General features: G+C 48.4%; 1 protein-coding gene across 1 annotated transcript in view; it reads right to left on the bottom strand.

Moving 5' to 3' along the window:
* LOC139572810 (intermembrane lipid transfer protein VPS13B-like) overlaps positions 1–24590 on the bottom strand; it is a 920449-nt gene that overhangs the window by 741247 nt on the left and 154612 nt on the right. The window contains exons 12-13 of the mRNA XM_071395592.1: positions 13227–13314; positions 1763–1963 (exon numbers count right to left, since the gene is read on the bottom strand). Of these exons, the coding sequence (XP_071251693.1) occupies positions 1763–1963; positions 13227–13314 (289 nt within the window). The remainder of the gene's footprint in view (positions 1–1762; positions 1964–13226; positions 13315–24590) is intronic.

The following is a 24590-nucleotide window of genomic DNA, read 5'->3' as shown; positions in this document are numbered from 1 at the left end:
ACACTATAATAACAGCGTTGTCTTGATGGACACTATGAGGGCACTATAATAACAGTGTTGTCTAGATGGACACTATGAGGGCACTATAATAACAGTGTTGTCTTGATGGACACTATGAGGACACTATAATAACAGTGTTGTCTTGATGGACACTATGAGGACACTATAATAACAGCGTTGTCTTGATGGACACTATGAGGACACTATAATAACAGTGTTGTCTTGATGGACACTATGAGGACACTATAATAACAGTGTTGTCTTGATGGACACTATGAGGGCACTATAATAACAGTGTTGTCTAGATGGACACTATGAGGGCACTATAATAACAGTGTTGTCTTGATGGACACTGAGGACATTACAATAACAGTGTATGTATGACAGACTACCTGTGGATTCTCACCTGGACAGTTACAGTGAATAACAAATTAGCTCTATAGTAGCTGTGGTTTACAGTAGGGTTGGTATTTACCTGGCTGTGGTTTGCAGTAGGGTTGGTAGTTACCTGGCTGTGGTTTACAGTAGGGTTGGTATTTACCTGGCTGTGGTTTACAGTAGGGTTGGTATCTACATGGCTGTGGTTTACAGTAGGGTTGGTATTTACCTGGCTGTGGTTTACAGTAGGGTTGGTATCTACATGGCTGTGGTTTGCAGTAGGGTCGGTATTTACCTGGCTGTGGTTTACAGTAGGGTCGGTATTTACCTGGCTGTGGTTTACAGTAGGGTCGGTATTTACCTGGCTGTGGTTTACAGTAGGGTCGGTATTTACCTGGCTGTGGTTTGCAGTAGGGTCGGTATTTACCTGGCTGTGGTTTACAGTAGGGTAGGTATTTACCTGGCTGTGGTTTACAGTAGGGTTGGTATTTACCTGGCTGTGGTTTGCAGTAGGGTCGGTATTTACCTGGCTGTGGTTTACAGTAGGGTAGGTATTTACCTGGCTGTGGTTTACAGTAGGGTCGGTATTTACCTGGCTGTGGTTTACAGTAGGGTTGGTATTTACCTGGCTGTGGTTTGCAGTAGGGTCGGTATTTACCTGGCTGTGGTTTACAGTAGGGTAGGTATTTACCTGGCTGTGGTTTACAGTAGGGTTGGTATTTACCTGGCTGTGGTTTACAGTAGGGTTGGTATTTACCTGGCTGTGGTTTACAGTAGGGTTGGTATCTACATGGCTGTGGTTTGCAGTAGGGTTGGTATTTACCTGGCTGTGGTTTACAGTAGGGTTGGTATCTACATGGCTGTGGTTTGCAGTAGGGTCGGTATCTACCTGGCTGTGGGTTGCAGTAGGGTCGGTATCTACCTGGCTGTGGGTTGCAGTAGGGTCGGTAGTTACCTGGCTGTGGGTTGCTGTAGGGTCGGTATCTACCTGGCTGTGGGTTGCAGTAGGGTCGGTATCTACCTGGCTGTGGGTTGCAGTAGGGTCGGTATCTACCTGGCTGTGGGTTGCAGTAGGGTCGGTATCTACCTGGCTGTGGTTTACAGTAGGGTCGGTATCTACCTGGCTGTGGTTTGTAGTAGGGTTGGTAGTTACCTGGCTGTGGTTTACAGTAGGGTCGGTAGTTACCTGGCTGTGGGTTGCAGTAGGGTCGGTAGTTACCTGGCTGTGGGTTGCAGTAGGGTCGGTATCTACCTGGCTGTGGTTTGTAGTAGGGTTGGTAGTTACCTGGCTGTGGTTTGTAGTAGGGTCGGTAGTTACCTGGCTGTGGTTTACAGTAGGGTCGGTAGTTACCTGGCTGTGGGTTGCAGTAGGGTCGGTAGTTACCTGGCTGTGGGTTGCAGTAGGGTCGGTACTCGTGGTCCATGGCGCAGGCCAGCATCTTCAGAAGGCGGTGCACGGCGCTGCTGTTGAGCCGTAAGTCCAGAGGTCCGACCACCAGCCGCTTGACAGACGTCTCTTGGACAGGGGGGACCGGTTCTTCCTTAGGCCCTGTCGCCATGGTGAAGTCCTGCTGCCCAACACACACTGGGACAGAGAGACACAGAGGGTCAGAACCACACACACACTGGGACAGAGAGACACAGAGGGTTAGAACCATACACACACTGGGACAGAGAGACACAGAGGGTTAGAACCATACACACACTGGGACAGAGACACACAGAGTCAGAACCACACACACACTGGGACAGAGAGACACAGAGTCAGAACCACACACACACTGGGACAGAGACACACAGAGGGTCAGAACCACACACACACTGGGACAGAGAAACACAGAGGATCAGAACCACAGACACACTGGGACAGAGAGACACAGAGGGTTAGAACCACACACACACTGGGACAGAGACACAGAGGGTCAGAACCACACACACACTGGGACAGAGAGACACAGAGGGTCAGAACCACAGACACACTGGGACAGAGAGACAGAGGATCAGAACCACACACACACTGGGACAGAGAGACACAGAGGGTCAGAACCACACACACACTGGGACAGAGACACACAGAGGGTTAGAACCACACACACACACTGGGACAGAGACACACAGAGGGTCAGAACCACACACACACTGGGACAGAGACACACAGAGGGTCAGAACCACAGACACACACTGGGACAGAGACACAGAGGATCAGAACCACACACACACTGGGACAGAGAGACACAGAGGGTTAGAACCACACACACACTGGGACAGAGACACACAGAGGGTCAGAACCACAGACACACTGGGACAGAGAGACACAGAGGATCAGAACCACACACACACTGGGACAGAGAGACACAGAGGGTTAGAACCACACACACACTGGGACAGAGAGACACAGAGGGTCAGAACCACAGACACACTGGGACAGAGAGACACAGAGGATCAGAACCACACACACACTGGGACAGAGAGACACAGAGGGTCAGAACCACAGACACACACTGGGACAGAGACACAGAGGATCAGAACCACAGACACACTGGGACAGAGACACACAGAGGGTCAGAACCACACACACCCTGGGACAGAGAGACACAGAGGGTCAGAACCACACACACACTGGGACAGAGAAACACAGAGGATCAGAACCACAGACACACTGGGACAGAGAGACACAGAGGATCAGAACCACACACACACTGGGACAGAGACACAGAGGGTTAGAACCACACACACACTGGGACAGAGAGACACAGAGGGTTAGAACCACACACACACTGGGACAGAGACACAGAGGGTCAGAACCACACACACACTGGGACAGAGAGACACAGAGGGTCAGAACCACAGACACACTGGGACAGAGAGACAGAGGATCAGAACCACAGACACACTGGGACAGAGAGACACAGAGGGTCAGAACCACACACACACTGGGACAGAGACACACAGAGGGTTAGAACCACACACACACACTGGGACAGAGACACACAGAGGGTCAGAACCACACACACACTGGGACAGAGACACACAGAGGGTCAGAACCACAGACACACACTGGGACAGAGACACAGAGGATCAGAACCACACACACACTGGGACAGAGAGACACAGAGGGTTAGAACCACACACACACTGGGACAGAGACACACAGAGGGTCAGAACCACAGACACACTGGGACAGAGAGACACAGAGGATCAGAACCACACACACACTGGGACAGAGAGACACAGAGGGTTAGAACCACACACACACTGGGACAGAGAGACACAGAGGGTCAGAACCACAGACACACTGGGACAGAGAGACACAGAGGATCAGAACCACACACACACTGGGACAGAGAGACACAGAGGGTCAGAACCACAGACACACACTGGGACAGAGACACAGAGGATCAGAACCACAGACACACTGGGACAGAGACACACAGAGGGTCAGAACCACACACACCCTGGGACAGAGAGACACAGAGGGTTAGAACCACACACACACTGGGACAGAGAGACACAGAGGGTTAGAACCACACACACACTGGGACAGAGAGACACAGAGGGTTAGAACCACACACACACTGGGACAGAGAAACACAGAGGATCAGAACCACAGACACACTGGGACAGAGACACACAGAGGGTCAGAACCACACACACACTGGGACAGAGAGACACAGAGTCAGAACCACACACACACTGGGACAGAGACACACAGAGGGTTAGAACCACACACACACTGGGACAGAGACACACAGAGGGTTAGAACCACACACACACTGGGACAGAGAGACACAGAGGGTCAGAACCACACACACTGGGACAGAGACACACAGAGGGTTAGAACCACACACACACTGGGACAGAGAGACACAGAGGGTCAGAACCACACACACTGGGACAGAGACACACAGAGAGTTAGAACCACACACACACTGGGACAGAGACACAGAGGGTCAGAACCACAGACACACACTGGGACAGAGAGACACAGAGGGTCAGAACCACACACACACTGGGACAGAGAAACACAGAGAGTTAGAACCACACACACACTGGGACAGAGACACAGAGGGTCAGAACCACACACACACTGGGACAGAGACACACAGAGGGTTAGAACCACACACACACTGGGACAGAGAGACACAGAGGGTTAGAACCACACACACACTGGGACAGAGAGACACAGAGGGTTAGAACCACACACACACTGGGACAGAGACACACAGAGGGTTAGAACCACACACACACTGGGACAGAGAGACACAGAGGGTCAGAACCACACACACACTGGGACAGAGACACACAGAGAGTTAGAACCACACACACACTGGGACAGAGACACAGAGGGTCAGAACCACAGACACACACTGGGACAGAGAGACACAGAGGGTCAGAACCACACACACACTGGGACAGAGAAACACAGAGAGTTAGAACCACACACACACTGGGACAGAGACACAGAGGGTCAGAACCACACACACACTGGGACAGAGACACACAGAGGGTTAGAACCACACACACACTGGGACAGAGAGACACAGAGGGTTAGAACCACACACACACTGGGACAGAGAGACACAGAGGGTTAGAACCACACACACACTGGGACAGAGACACACAGAGGGTTAGAACCACACACACACTGGGACAGAGAGACACAGAGGGTTAGAACCACACACACACTGGGACAGAGACACACAGAGAGTTAGAACCACACACACACTGGGACAGAGACACAGAGGGTCAGAACCACAGACACACACTGGGACAGAGAGACACAGAGGGTTAGAACCACACACACACTGGGACAGAGACACACAGAGGGTCAGAACCACACACACACTGGGACAGAGAGACACAGAGGGTCAGAACCACACACACACTGGGACAGAGACACACAGAGAGTTAGAACCACACACACACTGGGACAGAGACACAGAGGGTCAGAACCACACACACACTGGGACAGAGACACACAGAGAGTTAGAACCACACACACACTGGGACAGAGACACAGATGGTCAGAACCACACACACACTGATGCAAGTACTCACACACTACACACACGTGTGCGCACACACACACTACACGCACGTTTGCGCGCACACACACACACACACACACACACACACTCTCTCGTCGGCCCTCTATGTGATGTATATTCCAAATGGCCATTCTATCACTCAGCCCGTTATTCACCGCTGACACGCCGGTTACTGTTAGAATGATTTACAGCCACCTCTCTCTAATAAAACTGGATCCATTAAAACTAGGGGGCGGAGAAGAGGGAACTAAACTGGATCCATTAAAACTAGGGGGCGGAGGACAAGAGGGGACTAAACTGGATCCATTAAAACTAGGGGACGGAGGAGAAGAGGGGACTAAACTGGATCCATTAAAACTAGGGGGAGGAGGAGAAGAGGGGACTAAACTGGATCCATTAAAACTAGGGGACGGAGGAGAAGAGGGGACTAAACTGGATCCATTAAAACTAGGGGACGGAGGAGAAGAGGGGACTAAACTGGATCCATTAAAACTAGGGGGCGGAGGAGAAGAGGGAACTAAACTGGATCTATTAAAACTAGGGGGCGGAGGAGAAGGGGACTAAACTGGATCCATTAAAACAAGGGGCCGGAGGAGAAGAGGGAACTAAACTGGATCCATTAAAACTAGGGGGCGGAGGAGAAGAGGGGACTAAACTGGATCCATTAAAACTAGGGGGCGAAGGAGAAGAGGGGACTAAACTGGATCCATTAAAACTAGGGGGCGGAGGAGAAGAGGGAACTAAACTGGATCCATTAAAACTAGGGGGAGGAGGAGAAGAGGGGACTAAACTGGATCCATTAAAACTAGGGGGCGGAGGAGAAGAGGGGACTAAACTGGATCCATTAAAACTAGGGGGCGGAGGAGAAGAGGGGACTAAACTGGATCCATTAAAACTAGGGGGCGGAGGAGAAGAGGGAACTAAACTGGATCCATTAAAACTAGGGGGCGAAGGAGAAGAGGGAACTAAACTGGATCCATTAAAACTAGGGGGAGGAGGAGAAGAGGGGACTAAAATTGATCTATTAAAACTAGGGGGCGGAGGAGAAGAGGGAACTAAACTGGATCCATTAAAACTAGGGGGCGGAGGAGAAGAGGGGACTAAACTGGATCCATTAAAACTAGGGGGCGGAGGAGAAGAGGGAACTAAACTGGATCCATTAAAACTAGGGGGCGGAGGAGAAGAGGGGACTAAACTGGATCCATTAAAACCAGGGGGCGCAGGAGAAGAGGGAACTAAACTGGATCCATTAAAACTAGGGGGCGGAGGAGAAGAGGGAACTAAACTGGATCCATTAAAACTAGGGGGCGGAGGAGAAGAGGGGACTAAACTGGATCCATTAAAACTAGGGGGCGGAGGAGAAGAGGGGACTAAACTGGATCCATTAAAACTAGGGGGCGGAGGAGAAGAGGGGACTAAACTGGATCCATTAAAACTAGGGGGCGGAGGAGAAGAGGGGACTAAACTGGATCCATTAAAACTAGGGGGCGGAGGAGAAGAGGGGACTAAACTGGATCCATTTAAACTAGGGGGCGGAAGAGAAGAGGGAACTAAACTGGATCCATTAAAACTAGGGGGCGGAGGAGAAGAGGGGACTAAACTGGATCCATTAAAACTAGGGGGAGGAGGAGAAGGGGACTAAACTGGATCCATTAAAACTAGGGGGCGGAGGAGAAGGGGACTAAACTGGATCCATTAAAACTAGGGGGCGGAGGAGAAGGGGACTAAACTGGATCCATTAAAACTAGGGGGCGGAGGAGAAAGGGGACTAAACTGGATCCATTAAAACTAGGGGGCGGAGGAGAAGAGGGGACTAAACTGGATCCATTAAAAATAGGGGGCGGAGGAGAAGGGGACTAAACTGGATCCATTAAAACTAGGGGGCGGAGGAGAAGGGGACTAAACTGGATCCATTAAAACTAGGGGGCGGAGGAGAAGAGGGGACTAAACTGGATCAATTAAAACTAGGGGGCGGAGGAGAAGAGGGGACTAACCTGGATCCATTAAAACTAGGGGGCGGAGGAGAAGGAACTAAACTGGATCCATTAAAACTAGGGGGCGGAGGAGAAGGGGACTAAACTGGATCCATTAAAACTAGGGGGCGGAGGAGAAGAGGGGACTAAACTGGATCCATTAAAACTAGGGGGCGGAGGAGAAGAGGGAACTAAACTGGATCCATTAAAACTAGGGGGCGGAGAAGAGGGGACTAAACTGGATCCATTAAAACTAGGGGGCGGAGGAGAAGACGGAACTAAACTGGATCCATTAAAACTAGGGGGCGGAAGAGAAGAGGGGACTAAACTGGATCCATTAAAACTAGGGGGCGGAGGAGAAGAGGGGACTAAACTGGATCCATTAAAAATAGGGGAGGAGGAGAAGAGGGAACTAAACTGGATCCATTAAAACTAGGGGGCGGAGGAGAAGAGGGAACTAAACTGGATCCATTAAAACCAGGGGGCGAAGGAGAAGAGGGAACTAAACTGGATCCATTAAAACTAGGGGACGGAGGAGAAGAGGGGACTAAACTGGATCCATTAAAACTAGGGGGCGAAGGAGAAGAGGAGACTAAACTGGATCCATTAAAACTAGGGGACGGAGGAGAAGAGGAGACTAAACTGGATCCATTAAAACTAGGGGGCGGAGGAGAAGGGGACTAAACTGGATCCATTAAAACTAGGAGGAGGAGGAGAAGAGGGGACTAAACTGGATCCATTAAAACTAGGGGGCGGAGGAGAAGAGGGAACTAAACTGGATCCATTAAATCTAGGGGGCGGAGGAGAAGGGGACTAAACTGGATCCATTAAAACTAGGGGGAGGAGGAAAAGAGGGGACTAAACTGGATCCATTAAAACTAGGGGGCGGAGGAGAAGAGGGAACTAAACTGGATCCATTAAAACTAGGGGGCGGAGGAGAAGAGGGGACTAAACTGGATCCATTAAAACTAGGGGGCGAAGGAGAAGAGGGGACTAAACTGGATCCATTAAAACTAGGGGGCGGAGGAGAAGAGGGGACTAAACTGGATCCATTAAAACTAGGGGGCGGAGGAGAAGAGGGGACTAAACTGGATCTATTTCATCATGTGATTCATTACACCACACACAACACCGTCAGAACACCGTCAGAACACACAGGTTATGTCCCAAATGGCTCCCTATTCCCCATTGGGTCCTGGTCTAAAGTAGTGCACTATATAGGGAATAGGGTTCCATTTGGTCCTGGTCTAAAGTAGTGCACTATATAGGGAATAGGGTTCCATTGGGTCCTGGTCTAAAGTAGTGCACTATATAGGGAATAGGGTGCGTCCTGGTCTAAAGTAGTGCACTATATAGGGAGTAGGGTTCCATTGGGTTCTGGTCTAAAGTAGTGCACTATATAGGGAATAGGGTTCCATTGGGTCCTGGTCTAAAGTAGTGCACTATATAGGGAATAGGGTTATATTGGGCCCTGGTCTAAAGTAGGGTTCACAGGGCCAGACATCAATTCCTGTTCCACTGAATGAATGGAGGGTTCAAATTCCTGTTTGATTTTGGAGATTAAACGTGTCACTTCCTCTCCCCTGTCTGCGCTGCTATTGGCTGTGGCGGATTAAGACTAATATACACCACATGGCAGCAGTTAGACCAGATGAAGGACGGAGAGTGATGAAATTAGCTGGGACTTAAAGAATTACAACTATCTCCCATTCCTCCCTCCAAAACCATCGCATTAGTTCTCTGTGAAGTCAATAGCGAGTTGCGAAACTTACGATGACTTCGGAAACAGGATCGAGTTACGTTTAACCTGAACGTTTACGCTCGTCCTGTGGCAACCGTCGGTGACTAATCTGATTGGTTGACACCGGAGAGTCTCATCACCAGAGGCTGAACACTGATAGGAAAGTACTCCACATTGATGAACGTAACTCTAATCACCCCTGACACGATGACGCTTATCCAGACATCACGATGGGGTTGACAGATCCAACTGACACTACCAATGTTTAGTTTAATTTAGAGGATTATCTGAAGCTGACAGGAGGGGAAACCCACGGCCCAGGCTGGCTGCAGGTGGGGGAATGTAGAGAGAGACAGAGAGAGAGAGAGAGAGAGAGAGAGAGAGAGAGAGAGAGAGAGAGAGAGAGAGAGAGAGAGAGAGAGAGAGACAGAGAGAGAGAGAGAGAGAGAGAGAGAGAGAGAGAGAGAGAGAGAGAGAGAGAGAGAGAGAGAGAGAGAGCGAGAGAAGAGAGAGAAGAGACAGAGAGAGACAGGGGGAGAAAGAGAGAGACAGGGGGAGAAAGAGAGAGAGAGACAGAGAGAGACAGGGGGAGAAAGAGAGAGAGAGACAGACAGGGGGAGACAGACAGAGAGAGCGAGAAGGGAGGGATTAGAGAGATTGAGAGAGAAATGAAAGGAGGAAAGAGAACGAGACAGAAAAAGGCAGGATGAACCTTCTGTAGGTCTATAGTAGTATCATGGTCTATAAACCAACATTAGACAGGGTGACCTTCTGTAGGTCTATAGTAGTATCATGGTCTATAAACCAACATTAGACAGGGTGACCTTCTGTAGGTCTATAGTAGTATCATGGTCTATAAACCAACATTAGACAGGGTGACCTTCTGTAGGTCTATAGTAGTATCATGGTCTATAAACCAACATTAGACAGGGTGACCTTCTGTAGGTCTATAGTAGTATCATGGTCTATAAACCAACATTAGACAGGGTGACCTTCTGTAGGTCTATAGTAGTATCATGGTCTATAAACCAACATTAGACAGGGTGACCTTCTGTAGGTCTATAGTAGTATCATGGTCTATAAACCAACATTAGACAGGGTGACCTTCTGTAGGTCTATAGTAGTATCATGGTCTATAAACCAACATTAGACAGGGTGACCTTCTGTAGGTCTATAGTAGTATCATGGTCTATAAACCAACATTAGACAGGGTGACCTTCTGTAGGTCTATAGTAGTATCATGGTCTATAAACCAACATTAGACAGGGTGACCTTCTGTAGGTCTATAGTAGTATCATGGTCTATAAACCAACATTAGACAGGGTGACCTTCTGTAGGTCTATAGTAGTATCATGGTCTATAAACCAACATTAGACAGGGTGACCTTCTGTAGGTCTATAGTAGTATCATGGTCTATAAACCAACATTAGACAGGGTGACCTTCTGTAGGTCTATAGTAGTATCATGGTCTATAAACCAACATTAGACAGGGTGACCTTCTGTAGGTCTATAGTAGTATCATGGTCTATAAACCAACATTAGACAGGGTGACCTTCTGTAGGTCTATAGTAGTATCATGGTCTATAAACCAACATTAGACAGGGTGACCTTCTGTAGGTCTATAGTAGTATCATGGTCTATAAACCAACATTAGACAGGGTGACCTTCTGTAGGTCTATAGTAGTATCATGGTCTATAAACCAACATTAGACAGGGTGACCTTCTGTAGGTCTATAGTAGTATCATGGTCTATAAACCAACATTAGACAGGGTGACCTTCTGTAGGTCTATAGTAGTATCATGGTCTATAAACCAACATTAGACAGGGTGACCTTCTGTAGGTCTATAGTAGTATCATGGTCTATAAACCAACATTAGACAGGGTGACCTTATGTAGGTCTATAGTAGTACCATGGTCTATAAACCAACAGCCATTAGACAGGGTGACCGTAGTCAGTTATCAGTAGATAGTATCCTGGCTTTGTTTCAGTCAGTGACCACACATGCAGTATCTGAGGCGCTGTCCAGAGAGGGTTGGCCTTATACAACTAAATGAGCTAATGGGGTGGCAGTCATTTAAGACGGTCAACTACTATGACCTGGACATATATTCCCATGATCCTCTGGGACATACGGTCTCTACATGTACACGTACCGTCATTCTCTACTGAGGTATAGAGTCCCCACATCCAAAATTAAACACGGCCTTTGAACAGAAGAAGCTCATGCCAACTGTAAAGCATGGAGACGGTTGGCATTATTGCTTTGGTGGCTGGTTTGCTGGGTCTGGTCAACTTGCCATCGCGGAGTCAAAAACATGATTTCCATAGTGTGACGGCATCTGGCAAAAAGCTGAAACTGAACCAAACATGGGATCTGGCGAAAGAACCAATGATCCAAAAACAGACGAGTCAGAGCTCAGATCTCAACCCTGTCCAAATGGAGGGTTATGGAACTGAGTCAGAGGTCAATCCTGTCCAAATGGAGGGTTATGGAACTGAGTCAGAGCTCAGAGGTCAATCCTGTCCAAATGGAGGGTTACGGAACTGAGTCAGAGCTCAATCCTGTCCAAATGGAGGGTTATGGAACTGAGTCAGAGCTCAGATCTCAATCCTGTCCAAATGGAGGGTTACGGAACTGAGTCAGAGCTCAGATCCCAATCCTGTCCAAATGGAGGGTTATGGAACTGAGTCAGAGCTCAGAGGTCAATCCTGTCCAAATGGAGGGTTATGGAACTGAGTCAGAGCTCAGAGGTCAATCCTGTCCAAATGGAGGGTTAAGGAACTGAGTCAGAGCTCAGAGGTCAATCCTGTCCAAATGGAGGGTTATGGAACTGAGTTAGAGCTCAGAGGTCAATCCTGTCCAAATGGAGGGTTAAGGAACTGAGTCAGAGCTCAGAGGTCAATCCTGTCCAAATGGAGGGTTATGGAACTGAGTCAGAGCTCAGAGGTCAATCCTGTCCAATCCAACTTGCTGTTTAACGTGAGATCACTTGGTTGACTTTTAAAGAATATATTTTCTATCTATTAGATCTATTAGACTGAATAAACAGTCCTTTCACAGAGAGAAGAAGAATCAGAAGAATGTAAAAGCCTCAGTCAGTCAGTGTGACATGTAATTAGCTGTTTCACAGAGAGTATTTACTGTCTGAGGAACTACAGGTAAGATACGAGGAGGACAGGAGGAACAAACCTCACAGAGAGAGAGAGAGAGAGAGAGAGAGAGAGAGAGAGAGAGAGAGAGAGAGAGAGAGAGAGAGAGAGAGAGGAGATACAAGGGAGGACAGGAGGAACAAACCTCACAGAGAGAGAAAGACTAATATGTGTCAGACCATACTAAACACAGTGACAGATCCCCTCCAGGTGAGGATGGGGTGTGTGTGAGAGAGAGAGAGAGAGAGAGAGAGAGAGAGAGAGAGAGAGAGAGAGAGAGAGAGAGAGAGAGAGAGAGAGAGAGAGAGAGAGAGAGAGAGAGGAGATACAAGGGAGGACAGGAGGAACAAACCTCACAGAGAGAGAAAGACTAATATGTGTCAGACCATACTAAACACAGTGACAGATCCCCTCCAGGTGAGGATGGGGTGTGTGAGAGAGAGAGAGAGAGAGAGAGAGAGAGAGAGAGAGAGAGAGAGAGAGAGAGAGAGAGAGAGAGAGAGAGAGAGAGAGAGAGAGAGAGAGAGAGAGAGGAGATACAAGGGAGGACAGGAGGAACAAACCTCACAGAGAGAGAAAGACTAATATGTGTCAGACCATACTAAACACAGTGACAGATCCCCTCCAGGTGAGGATGGGGTGTGTGTGAGAGAGAGAGAGAGAGAGAGAGAGAGAGAGAGAGAGAGAGAGAGAGAGAGAGAGAGAGAGAGAGAGAGGAGAGAGATACAAGGGAGGACAGGAGGAACAAACCTCACAGAGAGAGAAAGACTAATATGTGTCAGACCATACTAAACACAGTGACAGATCCCCTCCAGGTGAGGATGGGGTGAAAGAGAGAGAGAGAGAGAGAGAGAGAGAGAGAGAGAGAGAGAGAGAGAGAGAGAGAGAGAGAGAGAGAGAGAGAGAGAAAGAGAAAGAGAAAGAGGAATGATACCCTTGGTGCTGCTGGTCTCCACTGTGTAGAGGTAATCCATGTAAAAGGCCCCAAAGCGCTGCATGCCTGATGTCTCTGTGTAGGTCTCCTGTCAAACACAGACAGGACAGGGGGGTCAACATAGGGCTAAACAGGCCTGATCAGAGGACAGGACAGGGGGGGGGGTCAACATAGGGTTAAACAGGCCTGATCAGAGGACAGGACAGGGGGGGGGGTCAACATAGGGCTAAACAGGCCTGATCAGAGGACAGGACAGGGGGGGGGTCAACATAGGGTTAAACAGGCCTGATCAGAGGACAGGACAGGGGGGGGGGTCAACATAGGGCTAAACAGGCCTGATCAGAGGACAGGACAGGGGGGGGTCAACATAGGGCTAAACAGGCCTGATCAGAGGACAGGACAGGGGGGGGGGGTCAACATAGGGTTACACAGGCCTGATCAGAGGACAGGACAGGGGGGGGGGGTCAACATAGGGCTAAACAGGCCTGATCAGAGGACAGGACAGGGGGGGGTCAACATAGGGCTAAACAGGCCTGATCAGAGGACAGGACAGGGGGGGGGTCAACATAGGGCTAAACAGGCCTGATCAGAGGACAGGACAGGGGGGGGGGGGTCAACATAGGGCTAAACAGGCCTGATCAGAGGACAGGACAGGGTCAACATAGGGTTAAACAGGCCTGATCAGACAACGGGACAGGACGGGGGGGGGGGTCAACATAGGGTTAAACAGGCCTGATCAGACAACGGGACAGGACTCGCCAGGGGTTGGGGGTCAACATAGGGTTAAACAGGCCTGATCAGAGGACAGGACAGGGGGGGTCAACATAGGGTTAAACAGGCCTGATCAGACAACAGGACAGGACGGCGGGGGGGTTGTTGAGGACAGCTTCCACTAACAGGTTGATGAGGACAGCTTCTACTAACAGGTTGATGAGGACAGCTTCTACTAACAGGTTGATGAGGACAGCTTCTACTAACAGGGTGATGAGGACAGGGTGATGAGGACAGCTTCTACTAACAAGGTGACGAGGACAGCTTCTACTAACAGGTTGATGAGGACAGCTTCTACTAACAGGGTGATGAGGACAGGGTGATGAGGACAGCTTCTAATAACAGGTTGATGAGGACAGCTTCTACTAACAGGTTGATGAGGACAGGGTGATGAGGACAGCTTCTACTAACAGGTTGATGAGGACAGCTTCTACTAACAGGTTGATGAGGACAGCTTCTACTAACAGGGTGATGAGGACAGCTTCTACTAACAGGTTGATGAGGACAGCTTCTACTAACAGGTTGATGAGGACAGCTTCTACTAACAGGGTGATGAGGACAGCTTCTACTAACAGGGTGATGAGGACAGCTTCTAGTAACAGGTTGATGAGGACAGCTTCTACTAACAGGTTGATGAGGACAAGGTGATGAGGACAGCTTCTACTAACAGGGTGATGAAGACAGGGTGATGAGGACAGCTTCTACTAACAGGGTGACGAGGACAGCTTCTACTAACAGGTTGATGAGGACAGCTTCTACTAACAGGGTGATGAGGACAGGGTGATGAGGACAGCTTCTAATAACAGGTTGATGAGGACAGCTTCTACTAACAGGGTGATGAGGACAGCTTCTACTAACAGGTTGATGAGGACAGGGTGATGAGGACAGCTTCTACTAACAGGTTGATGAGGACAGCTTCTACTAACAGGGTGATGAGGACAGCTTCTACTAACAGGTTGATGAGGACAGCTTCTACTAACAGGTTAATGAGGACAGCTTCTACTAACAGGGTGATGAGGACAGCTTCTACTAACAGGGTGATGAGGACAGCTTCTACTAACAGGTTGATGAGGACAGCTTCTACTAACAGGGTGATGAGGACAGCTTCTACTAACAGGGTGATGAGGACAGCTTCTAGTAACAGGTTGATGAGGACAGCTTCTACTAACAGGTTGATGAGGACAGGGTGATGAGGACAGCTTCTACTAACAGGGTGATGAGGACAGGGTGATGAGGACAGCTTCTACTAACAGGGTGACGAGGACAGCTTCTACTAACAGGTTGATGAGGACAGCTTCTACTAACAGGGTGATGAGGACAGGGTGATGAGGACAGCTTCTACTAACAGGTTGATGAGGACAGCTTCTACTAACAGGTTGATGAGGACAGCTTCTACTAACAGGGTGATGAGGACAGCTTCTACTAACAGGTTGATGAGGACAGCTTCTACTAACAGGGTGATGAGGACAGCTTCTACTAACAGGTTGATGAGGACAGGGTGATGAGGACAGCTTCTACTAACAGGTTGATGAGGACAGCTTCTACTAACAGGTTGATGAGGACAGCTTCTACTAACAGGGTGATGAGGACAGCTTCTACTAACAGGTTGATGAGGACAGCTTCTACTAACAGGTTGATGAGGACAGCTTCTACTAACAGGGTGATGAGGACAGCTTCTACTAACAGGGTGATGAGGACAGCTTCTACTAACAGGTTGACGAGGACAGCTTCTACTAACAGGGTGATGAGGACAGCTTCTACTAACAGGGTGATGAGGACAGCTTCTAGTAACAGGTTGATGAGGACAGCTTCTACTAACAGGTTGATGAGGACAGGATGATGAGGACAGCTTCTACTAACAGGGTGATGAGGACAGGGTGATGAGGACAGCTTCTACTAACAGGGTGACGAGGACAGCTTCTACTAACAGGTTGATGAGGACAGCTTCTACTAACAGGGTGATGAGGACAGGGTGATGAGGACAGCTTCTACTAACAGGTTAATGAGGACAGCTTCTACTAACAGGGTGATGAGGACAGCTTCTACTAACAGGTTGATGAGGACAGCTTCTACTAACAGGGTGATGAGGACAGCTTCTACTAACAGGTTGATGAGGACAGCTTCTACTAACAGGGTGATGAGGACAGCTTCTACTAACAGGTTGATGAGGACAGCTACTACTAACAGGGTGATGAGGACAGCTTCTACTAACAGGTTGATGAGGACAGGGTGATGAGGACAGCTTCTACTAACAGGGTGATGAGGACAGGGTGATGAGGACAGCTTCTACTAACAGGGTGACAAGGACAGCTTCTACTAACAGGTTGATGAGGACAGCTTCTACTAACAGGGTGATGAGGACAGGGTGATGAGGACAGCTTCTAATAACAGGTTGATGAGGACAGCTTCTACTAACAGGTTGATGAGGACAGCTTCTACTAACAGGGTGATGAGGACAGCTTCTACTAACAGGTTGATGAGGACAGCTTCTACTAACAGGGTGATGAGGACAGCTTCTACTAACAGGTTGATGAGGACAGGGTGATGAGGACAGCTTCTACTAACAGGTTGATGAGGACAGCTTCTACTAACAGGTTGATGAGGACAGCTTCTACTAACAGGGTGATGAGGACAGCTTCTACTAACAGGTTGATGAGGACAGCTTCTACTAACAGGTTGATGAGGACAGCTACTACTAACAGGGTGATGAGGACAGCTTCTACTAACAGGGTGATGAGGACAGCTTCTACTAACAGGTTGACGAGGACAGCTTCTACTAACAGGGTGATGAGGACAGCTTCTACTAACAGGGTGATGAGGACAGCTTCTAGTAACAGGTTGATGAGGACAGCTTCTACTAACAGGTTGATGAGGACAGGATGATGAGGACAGCTTCTACTAACAGGGTGATGAGGACAGGGTGATGAGGACAGCTTCTACTAACAGGGTGACGAGGACAGCTTCTACTAACAGGTTGATGAGGACAGCTTCTACTAACAGGGTGATGAGGACAGGGTGATGAGGACAGCTTCTAATAACAGGTTGATGAGGACAGCTTCTACTAACAGGGTGATGAGGACAGCTTCTACTAACAGGGTGATGAGGACAGGGTGATGAGGACAGCTTCTACTAACAGGTTGATGAGGACAGCTTCTACTAACAGGTTGATGAGGACAGCTTCTACTAACAGGGTGATGAGGACAGCTTCTACTAACAGGTTGATGAGGACAGCTTCTACTAACAGGTTGATGAGGACAGCTACTACTAACAGGGTGATGAGGACAGCTTCTACTAACAGGTTGATGAGGACAGCTTCTACTAACAGGTTGATGAGGACAGCTTCTACTAACAGGTTGATGAGGACAGCTTCTCCTAACAGGGTGATGAGGACAGCTTCTACTAACAGGGTGATGAGGACAGCTTCTCCTAACAGGTTGTTGAGGACAGCTTCTACTAACAGGGTGATGAGGAGGACAGGGTGATGAGGACAGCTTCTACTAACAGGGTGATGAGGACAGGGTGATGAGGACAGCTTCTACTAACAGGGTGATGAGGACAGCTTCTACTAACAGGTTGATGAGGACAGCTTCTACTAACAGGGTGATGAGGACAGGGTGATGAGGACAGCTCCTACTAATAGGTTGATGAGGACAGCTTCTACTAACAGGGTGATGAGGACAGCTTCTACTAACAGGTTGATGAGGACAGGGTGATGAGGACAGCTTCTACTAACAGGTTGTTGAGGACAGCTTCTACTAACAGGGTGATGAGGACAGCTTCCACTAACAGGGTGATGAGGACGGCTTCCACTAACAGGTTGTTGAGGACAGCTTCTACTAACAGATTGATGAGGACAGCTTCTACTAACAGGGTGATGAGGACAGCTTCTACTAACAGGGTGATGAGGACAGCTTCTACTAACAGGGTGATGAGGACAGGGTGATGAGGACAGCTTCTACTAACAGGGTGATGAGGACAGGGTGATGAGGACAGCTTCTACTAACAGGGTGATGAGGACAGCTTCTACTAACAGGTTGATGAGGACAGCTTCTACTAACAGGGTGATGAGGACAGGGTGATGAGGACAGCTCCTACTAATAGGTTGATGAGGACAGCTTCTACTAACAGGGTGATGAGGACAGCTTCTACTAACAGGTTGATGAGGACAGGGTGATGAGGACAGCTTCTACTAACAGGTTGATGAGGACAGCTTCTACTAACAGGGTGATGAGGACAGCTTCTACTAACAGGTTGATGAGGACAGCTTCTACTAACAGGGTGATGAGGACAGCTTCTACTAACAGGGTGATGAGGACAGCTTCTACTAACAGGTTGATGAGGACAGCTTCTACTAACAGGTTGATGAGGACAGCTTCTACTAACAGGTTGATGAGGACAGCTTCTACTAACAGGGTGATGAGGACAGCTTCTACTAACAGGTTGATGAGGACAGCTTCTACTAACAGGTTGATGAGGACAGCTACTACTAACAGGGTGATGAGGACAGCTTCTACTAACAGGGTGATGAGGACAGCTTCTACTAACAGGTTGACGAGGACAGCTTCTACTAACAGGGTGATGAGGACAGCTTCTACTAACAGGGTGATGAGGACAGCTTCTAGTAACAGGTTGATGAGGACAGCTTCTACTAACAGGTTGATGAGGACAGGATGATGAGGACAGCTTCTACTAACAGGGTGATGAGGACAGGGTGATGAGGACAGCTTCTACTAACAGGGTGACGAGGACAGCTTCTACTAACAGGTTGATGAGGACAGCTTCTACTAACAGGGTGATGAGGACAGGGTGATGAGGACAGCTTCTAATAACAGGTTGATGAGGACAGCTTCTACTAACAGGGTGATGAGGACAGCTTCTACTAACAGGGTGATGAGGACAGGGTGATGAGGACAGCTTCTACTAACAGGTTGATGAGGACAGCTTCTACTAACAGGTTGATGAGGACAGCTTCTACTAACAGGGTGATGAGGACAGCTTCTACTAACAGGTTGATGAGGACAGCTTCTACTAACAGGTTGATGAGGACAGCTACTACTAACAGGGTGATGAGGACAGCTTCTACTAACAGGTTGATGAGGACAGCTTCTACTAACAGGTTGATGAGGACAGCTTCTACTAACAGGTTGATGAGGACAGCTTCTACTAACAGGGTGATGAGGACAGCTTCTACTAACAGGTTGATGAGGACAGCTTCTACTAACAGGGTGATGAGGACAGGGTGATGAGGACAGCTTCTACTAACAGGGTGATGAGGACAGGGTGATGAGGACAGCTTCTACTAACAGGGTGATGAGGACAGCTTCTACTAACAGGTTGATGAGGACAGCTTCTACTAACAGGGTGATGAGGACAGGGTGATGAGGACAGCTCCTACTAATAGGTTGATGAGGACAGCTTCTACTAACAGGGTGATGAGGACAGCTTCTACTAACAGGTTGATGAGGACAGGGTGATGAGGACAGCTTCTACTAACAGGTTGATGAGGACAGCTTCTACTAACAGGGTGATGAGGACAGCTTCTACTAACAGGTTGATGAGGACAGCTTCTACTAACAGGTTGATGAGGACAGCTACTACTAACAGGGTGATGAGGACAGCTTCTACTAACAGGTTGATGAGGACAGCTTCTACTAACAGGTTGATGAGGACAGCTTCTACTAACAGGTTGATGAGGACAGCTTCTACTAACAGGTTGATGAGGACAGCTTCTACTAACAGGTTACTGAGGACAGCTTCTACTAACAGGTTAATGAGGACAGCATCTACTAACAGGTTGATGAGGACAGCTTCTACTAACAGGGTGATGAGGACAGGGTGATGAGGACAGCTTCTACTAACAGGTTGATGAGGACAGCTTCTAATAACAGGGTGATGAGGACAGCTTCTACTAACAGGTTGATGAGGACAGGGTGATGAGGACAGCTTCTACTAACAGGTTGATGAGGACAGCTTCTACTAACAGGTTGATGAGGACAGCTTCTACTAACAGGGTGATGAGGACAGGGTGATGAGGACAGCTTCTACTAACAGGTTGATGAGGACAGCTTCTACTAACAGGTTGATGAGGACAGCTTCTACTAACAGGGTGATGAGGACAGCTTCTACTAACAGGTTGATGAGGACAGCTTCTACTAACAGGGTGATGAGGACAGCTTCTACTAACAGGTTGATGAGGACAGGGTGATGAGGACAGCTTCTACTAACAGGTTGATGAGGACAGCTTCTACTAACAGGTTGATGAGGACAGCTTCTACTAACAGGGTGATGAGGACAGCTTCTACTAACAGGTTGATGAGGACAGCTTCTACTAACAGGTTGATGAGGACAGCTACTACTAACAGGGTGATGAGGACAGCTTCTACTAACAGGGTGATGAGGACAGCTTCTACTAACAGGTTGACGAGGACAGCTTCTACTAACAGGGTGATGAGGACAGCTTCTACTAACAGGGTGATGAGGACAGCTTCTAGTAACAGGTTGATGAGGACAGCTTCTACTAACAGGTTGATGAGGACAGGATGATGAGGACAGCTTCTACTAACAGGGTGATGAGGACAGGGTGATGAGGACAGCTTCTACTAACAGGGTGACGAGGACAGCTTCTACTAACAGGTTGATGGGGACAGCTTCTACTAACAGGGTGATGAGGACAGGGTGATGAGGACAGCTTCTAATAACAGGTTGATGAGGACAGCTTCTACTAACAGGGTGATGAGGACAGCTTCTACTAACAGGGTGATGAGGACAGGGTGATGAGGACAGCTTCTACTAACAGGTTGATGAGGACAGCTTCTACTAACAGGTTGATGAGGACAGCTTCTACTAACAGGGTGATGAGGACAGCTTCTACTAACAGGTTGATGAGGACAGCTTCTAATAACAGGGTGATGAGGACAGCTTCTACTAACAGGTTGATGAGGACAGGGTGATGAGGACAGCTTCTACTAACAGGTTGATGAGGACAGCTTCTACTAACAGGTTGATGAGGACAGCTTCTACTAACAGGGTGATGAGGACAGGGTGATGAGGACAGCTTCTACTAACAGGTTGATGAGGACAGCTTCTACTAACAGGTTGATGAGGACAGCTTCTACTAACAGGGTGATGAGGACAGCTTCTACTAACAGGTTGATGAGGACAGCTTCTACTAACAGGGTGATGAGGACAGCTTCTACTAACAGGTTGATGAGGACAGGGTGATGAGGACAGCTTCTACTAACAGGTTGATGAGGACAGCTTCTACTAACAGGTTGATGAGGACAGCTTCTACTAACAGGGTGATGAGGACAGCTTCTACTAACAGGTTGATGAGGACAGCTTCTACTAACAGGTTGATGAGGACAGCTACTACTAACAGGGTGATGAGGACAGCTTCTACTAACAGGGTGATGAGGACAGCTTCTACTAACAGGTTGACGAGGACAGCTTCTACTAACAGGGTGATGAGGACAGCTTCTACTAACAGGGTGATGAGGACAGCTTCTAGTAACAGGTTGATGAGGACAGCTTCTACTAACAGGTTGATGAGGACAGGATGATGAGGACAGCTTCTACTAACAGGGTGATGAGGACAGGGTGATGAGGACAGCTTCTACTAACAGGGTGACGAGGACAGCTTCTACTAACAGGTTGATGGGGACAGCTTCTACTAACAGGGTGATGAGGACAGGGTGATGAGGACAGCTTCTAATAACAGGTTGATGAGGACAGCTTCTACTAACAGGGTGATGAGGACAGCTTCTACTAACAGGGTGATGAGGACAGGGTGATGAGGACAGCTTCTACTAACAGGTTGATGAGGACAGCTTCTACTAACAGGTTGATGAGGACAGCTTCTACTAACAGGGTGATGAGGACAGCTTCTACTAACAGGTTGATGAGGACAGCTTCTACTAACAGGTTGATGAGGACAGCTACTACTAACAGGGTGATGAGGACAGCTTCTACTAACAGGTTGATGAGGACAGCTTCTACTAACAGGTTGATGAGGACAGCTTCTACTAACAGGTTGATGAGGACAGCTTCTACTAACAGGGTGATGAGGACAGCTTCTACTAACAGGGTGATGAGGACAGCTTCTACTAACAGGTTGATGAGGACAGCTTCTACTAACAGGGTGATGAGGACAGGGTGATGAGGACAGCTTCTACTAACAGGGTGATGAGGACAGCTTCTACTAACAGGGTGATGAGGACAGCTTCTACTAACAGGGTGATGAGGACAGGGTGATGAGGACAGCTTCTACTAACAGGTTGATGAGGACAGCTTCTACTAACAGGGTGATGAGGACAGCTTCTACTAACAGGTTGATGAGGACAGGGTGATGAGGACAGCTTCTACTAACAGGTTGATGAGGACAGCTTCTACTAACAGGGTGATGAGGACAGCTTCTACTAACAGGGTGATGAGGACAGCTTCTACTAACAGGTTGATGAGGACAGCTTCTACTAACAGGTTGATGAGGACAGCTTCTACTAACAGGGTGATGAGGACAGCTTCTACTAACAGGTTGATGAGGACAGCTTCTACTAACAGGGTGATGAGGACAGGGTGATGAGGACAGCTTCTACTAACAGGGTGATGAGGACAGGGTGATGAGGACAGCTTCTACTAACAGGGTGATGAGGACAGCTTCTACTAACAGGTTGATGAGGACAGCTTCTACTAACAGGGTGATGAGGACAGGGTGATGAGGACAGCTCCTACTAATAGGTTGATGAGGACAGCTTCTACTAACAGGGTGATGAGGACAGCTTCTACTAACAGGTTGATGAGGACAGGGTGATGAGGACAGCTTCTACTAACAGGTTGATGAGGACAGCTTCTACTAACAGGGTGATGAGGACAGCTTCTACTAACAGGTTGATGAGGACAGCTTCTACTAACAGGTTGATGAGGACAGCTACTACTAACAGGGTGATGAGGACAGCTTCTACTAACAGGTTGATGAGGACAGCTTCTACTAACAGGTTGATGAGGACAGCTTCTACTAACAGGTTGATGAGGACAGCTTCTACTAACAGGGTGATGAGGACAGCTTCTACTAACAGGTTGATGAGGACAGCTTCTACTAACAGGTTGATGAGGACAGCTACTACTAACAGGGTGATGAGGACAGCTTCTACTAACAGGGTGATGAGGACAGCTTCTACTAACAGGTTGACGAGGACAGCTTCTACTAACAGGGTGATGAGGACAGCTTCTACTAACAGGGTGATGAGGACAGCTTCTAGTAACAGGTTGATGAGGACAGCTTCTACTAACAGGTTGATGAGGACAGGATGATGAGGACAGCTTCTACTAACAGGGTGATGAGGACAGGGTGATGAGGACAGCTTCTACTAACAGGGTGACGAGGACAGCTTCTACTAACAGGTTGATGAGGACAGCTTCTACTAACAGGGTGATGAGGACAGGGTGATGAGGACAGCTTCTAATAACAGGTTGATGAGGACAGCTTCTACTAACAGGGTGATGAGGACAGCTTCTACTAACAGGGTGATGAGGACAGGGTGATGAGGACAGCTTCTACTAACAGGTTGATGAGGACAGCTTCTACTAACAGGTTGATGAGGACAGCTTCTACTAACAGGGTGATGAGGACAGCTTCTACTAACAGGTTGATGAGGACAGCTTCTACTAACAGGTTGATGAGGACAGCTACTACTAACAGGGTGATGAGGACAGCTTCTACTAACAGGTTGATGAGGACAGCTTCTACTAACAGGTTGATGAGGACAGCTTCTACTAACAGGTTGATGAGGACAGCTTCTACTAACAGGGTGATGAGGACAGCTTCTACTAACAGGTTGATGAGGACAGCTTCTACTAACAGGGTGATGAGGACAGGGTGATGAGGACAGCTTCTACTAACAGGGTGATGAGGACAGGGTGATGAGGACAGCTTCTACTAACAGGGTGATGAGGACAGCTTCTACTAACAGGTTGATGAGGACAGCTTCTACTAACAGGGTGATGAGGACAGGGTGATGAGGACAGCTCCTACTAATAGGTTGATGAGGACAGCTTCTACTAACAGGGTGATGAGGACAGCTTCTACTAACAGGTTGATGAGGACAGGGTGATGAGGACAGCTTCTACTAACAGGTTGATGAGGACAGCTTCTACTAACAGGGTGATGAGGACAGCTTCTACTAACAGGTTGATGAGGACAGCTTCTACTAACAGGTTGATGAGGACAGCTTCTACTAACAGGGTGATGAGGACAGCTTCTACTAACAGGTTGATGAGGACAGCTTCTACTAACAGGTTGATGAGGACAGCTTCTACTAACAGGTTGATGAGGACAGCTTCTACTAACAGGTTGATGAGGACAGCTTCTACTAACAGGTTACTGAGGACAGCTTCTACTAACAGGTTAATGAGGACAGCATCTACTAACAGGTTGATGAGGACAGCTTCTACTAACAGGGTGATGAGGACAGGGTGATGAGGACAGCTTCTACTAACAGGTTGATGAGGACAGCTTCTAATAACAGGGTGATGAGGACAGCTTCTACTAACAGGTTGATGAGGACAGGGTGATGAGGACAGCTTCTACTAACAGGTTGA

This window comes from Salvelinus alpinus, chromosome 4, assembly GCF_045679555.1.
Source record: "Salvelinus alpinus chromosome 4, SLU_Salpinus.1, whole genome shotgun sequence".
NCBI classification, from domain to species: Eukaryota; Metazoa; Chordata; class Actinopteri; order Salmoniformes; family Salmonidae; genus Salvelinus; species Salvelinus alpinus.
This window is presented reverse-complemented; position numbering and strand designations above follow the sequence as displayed.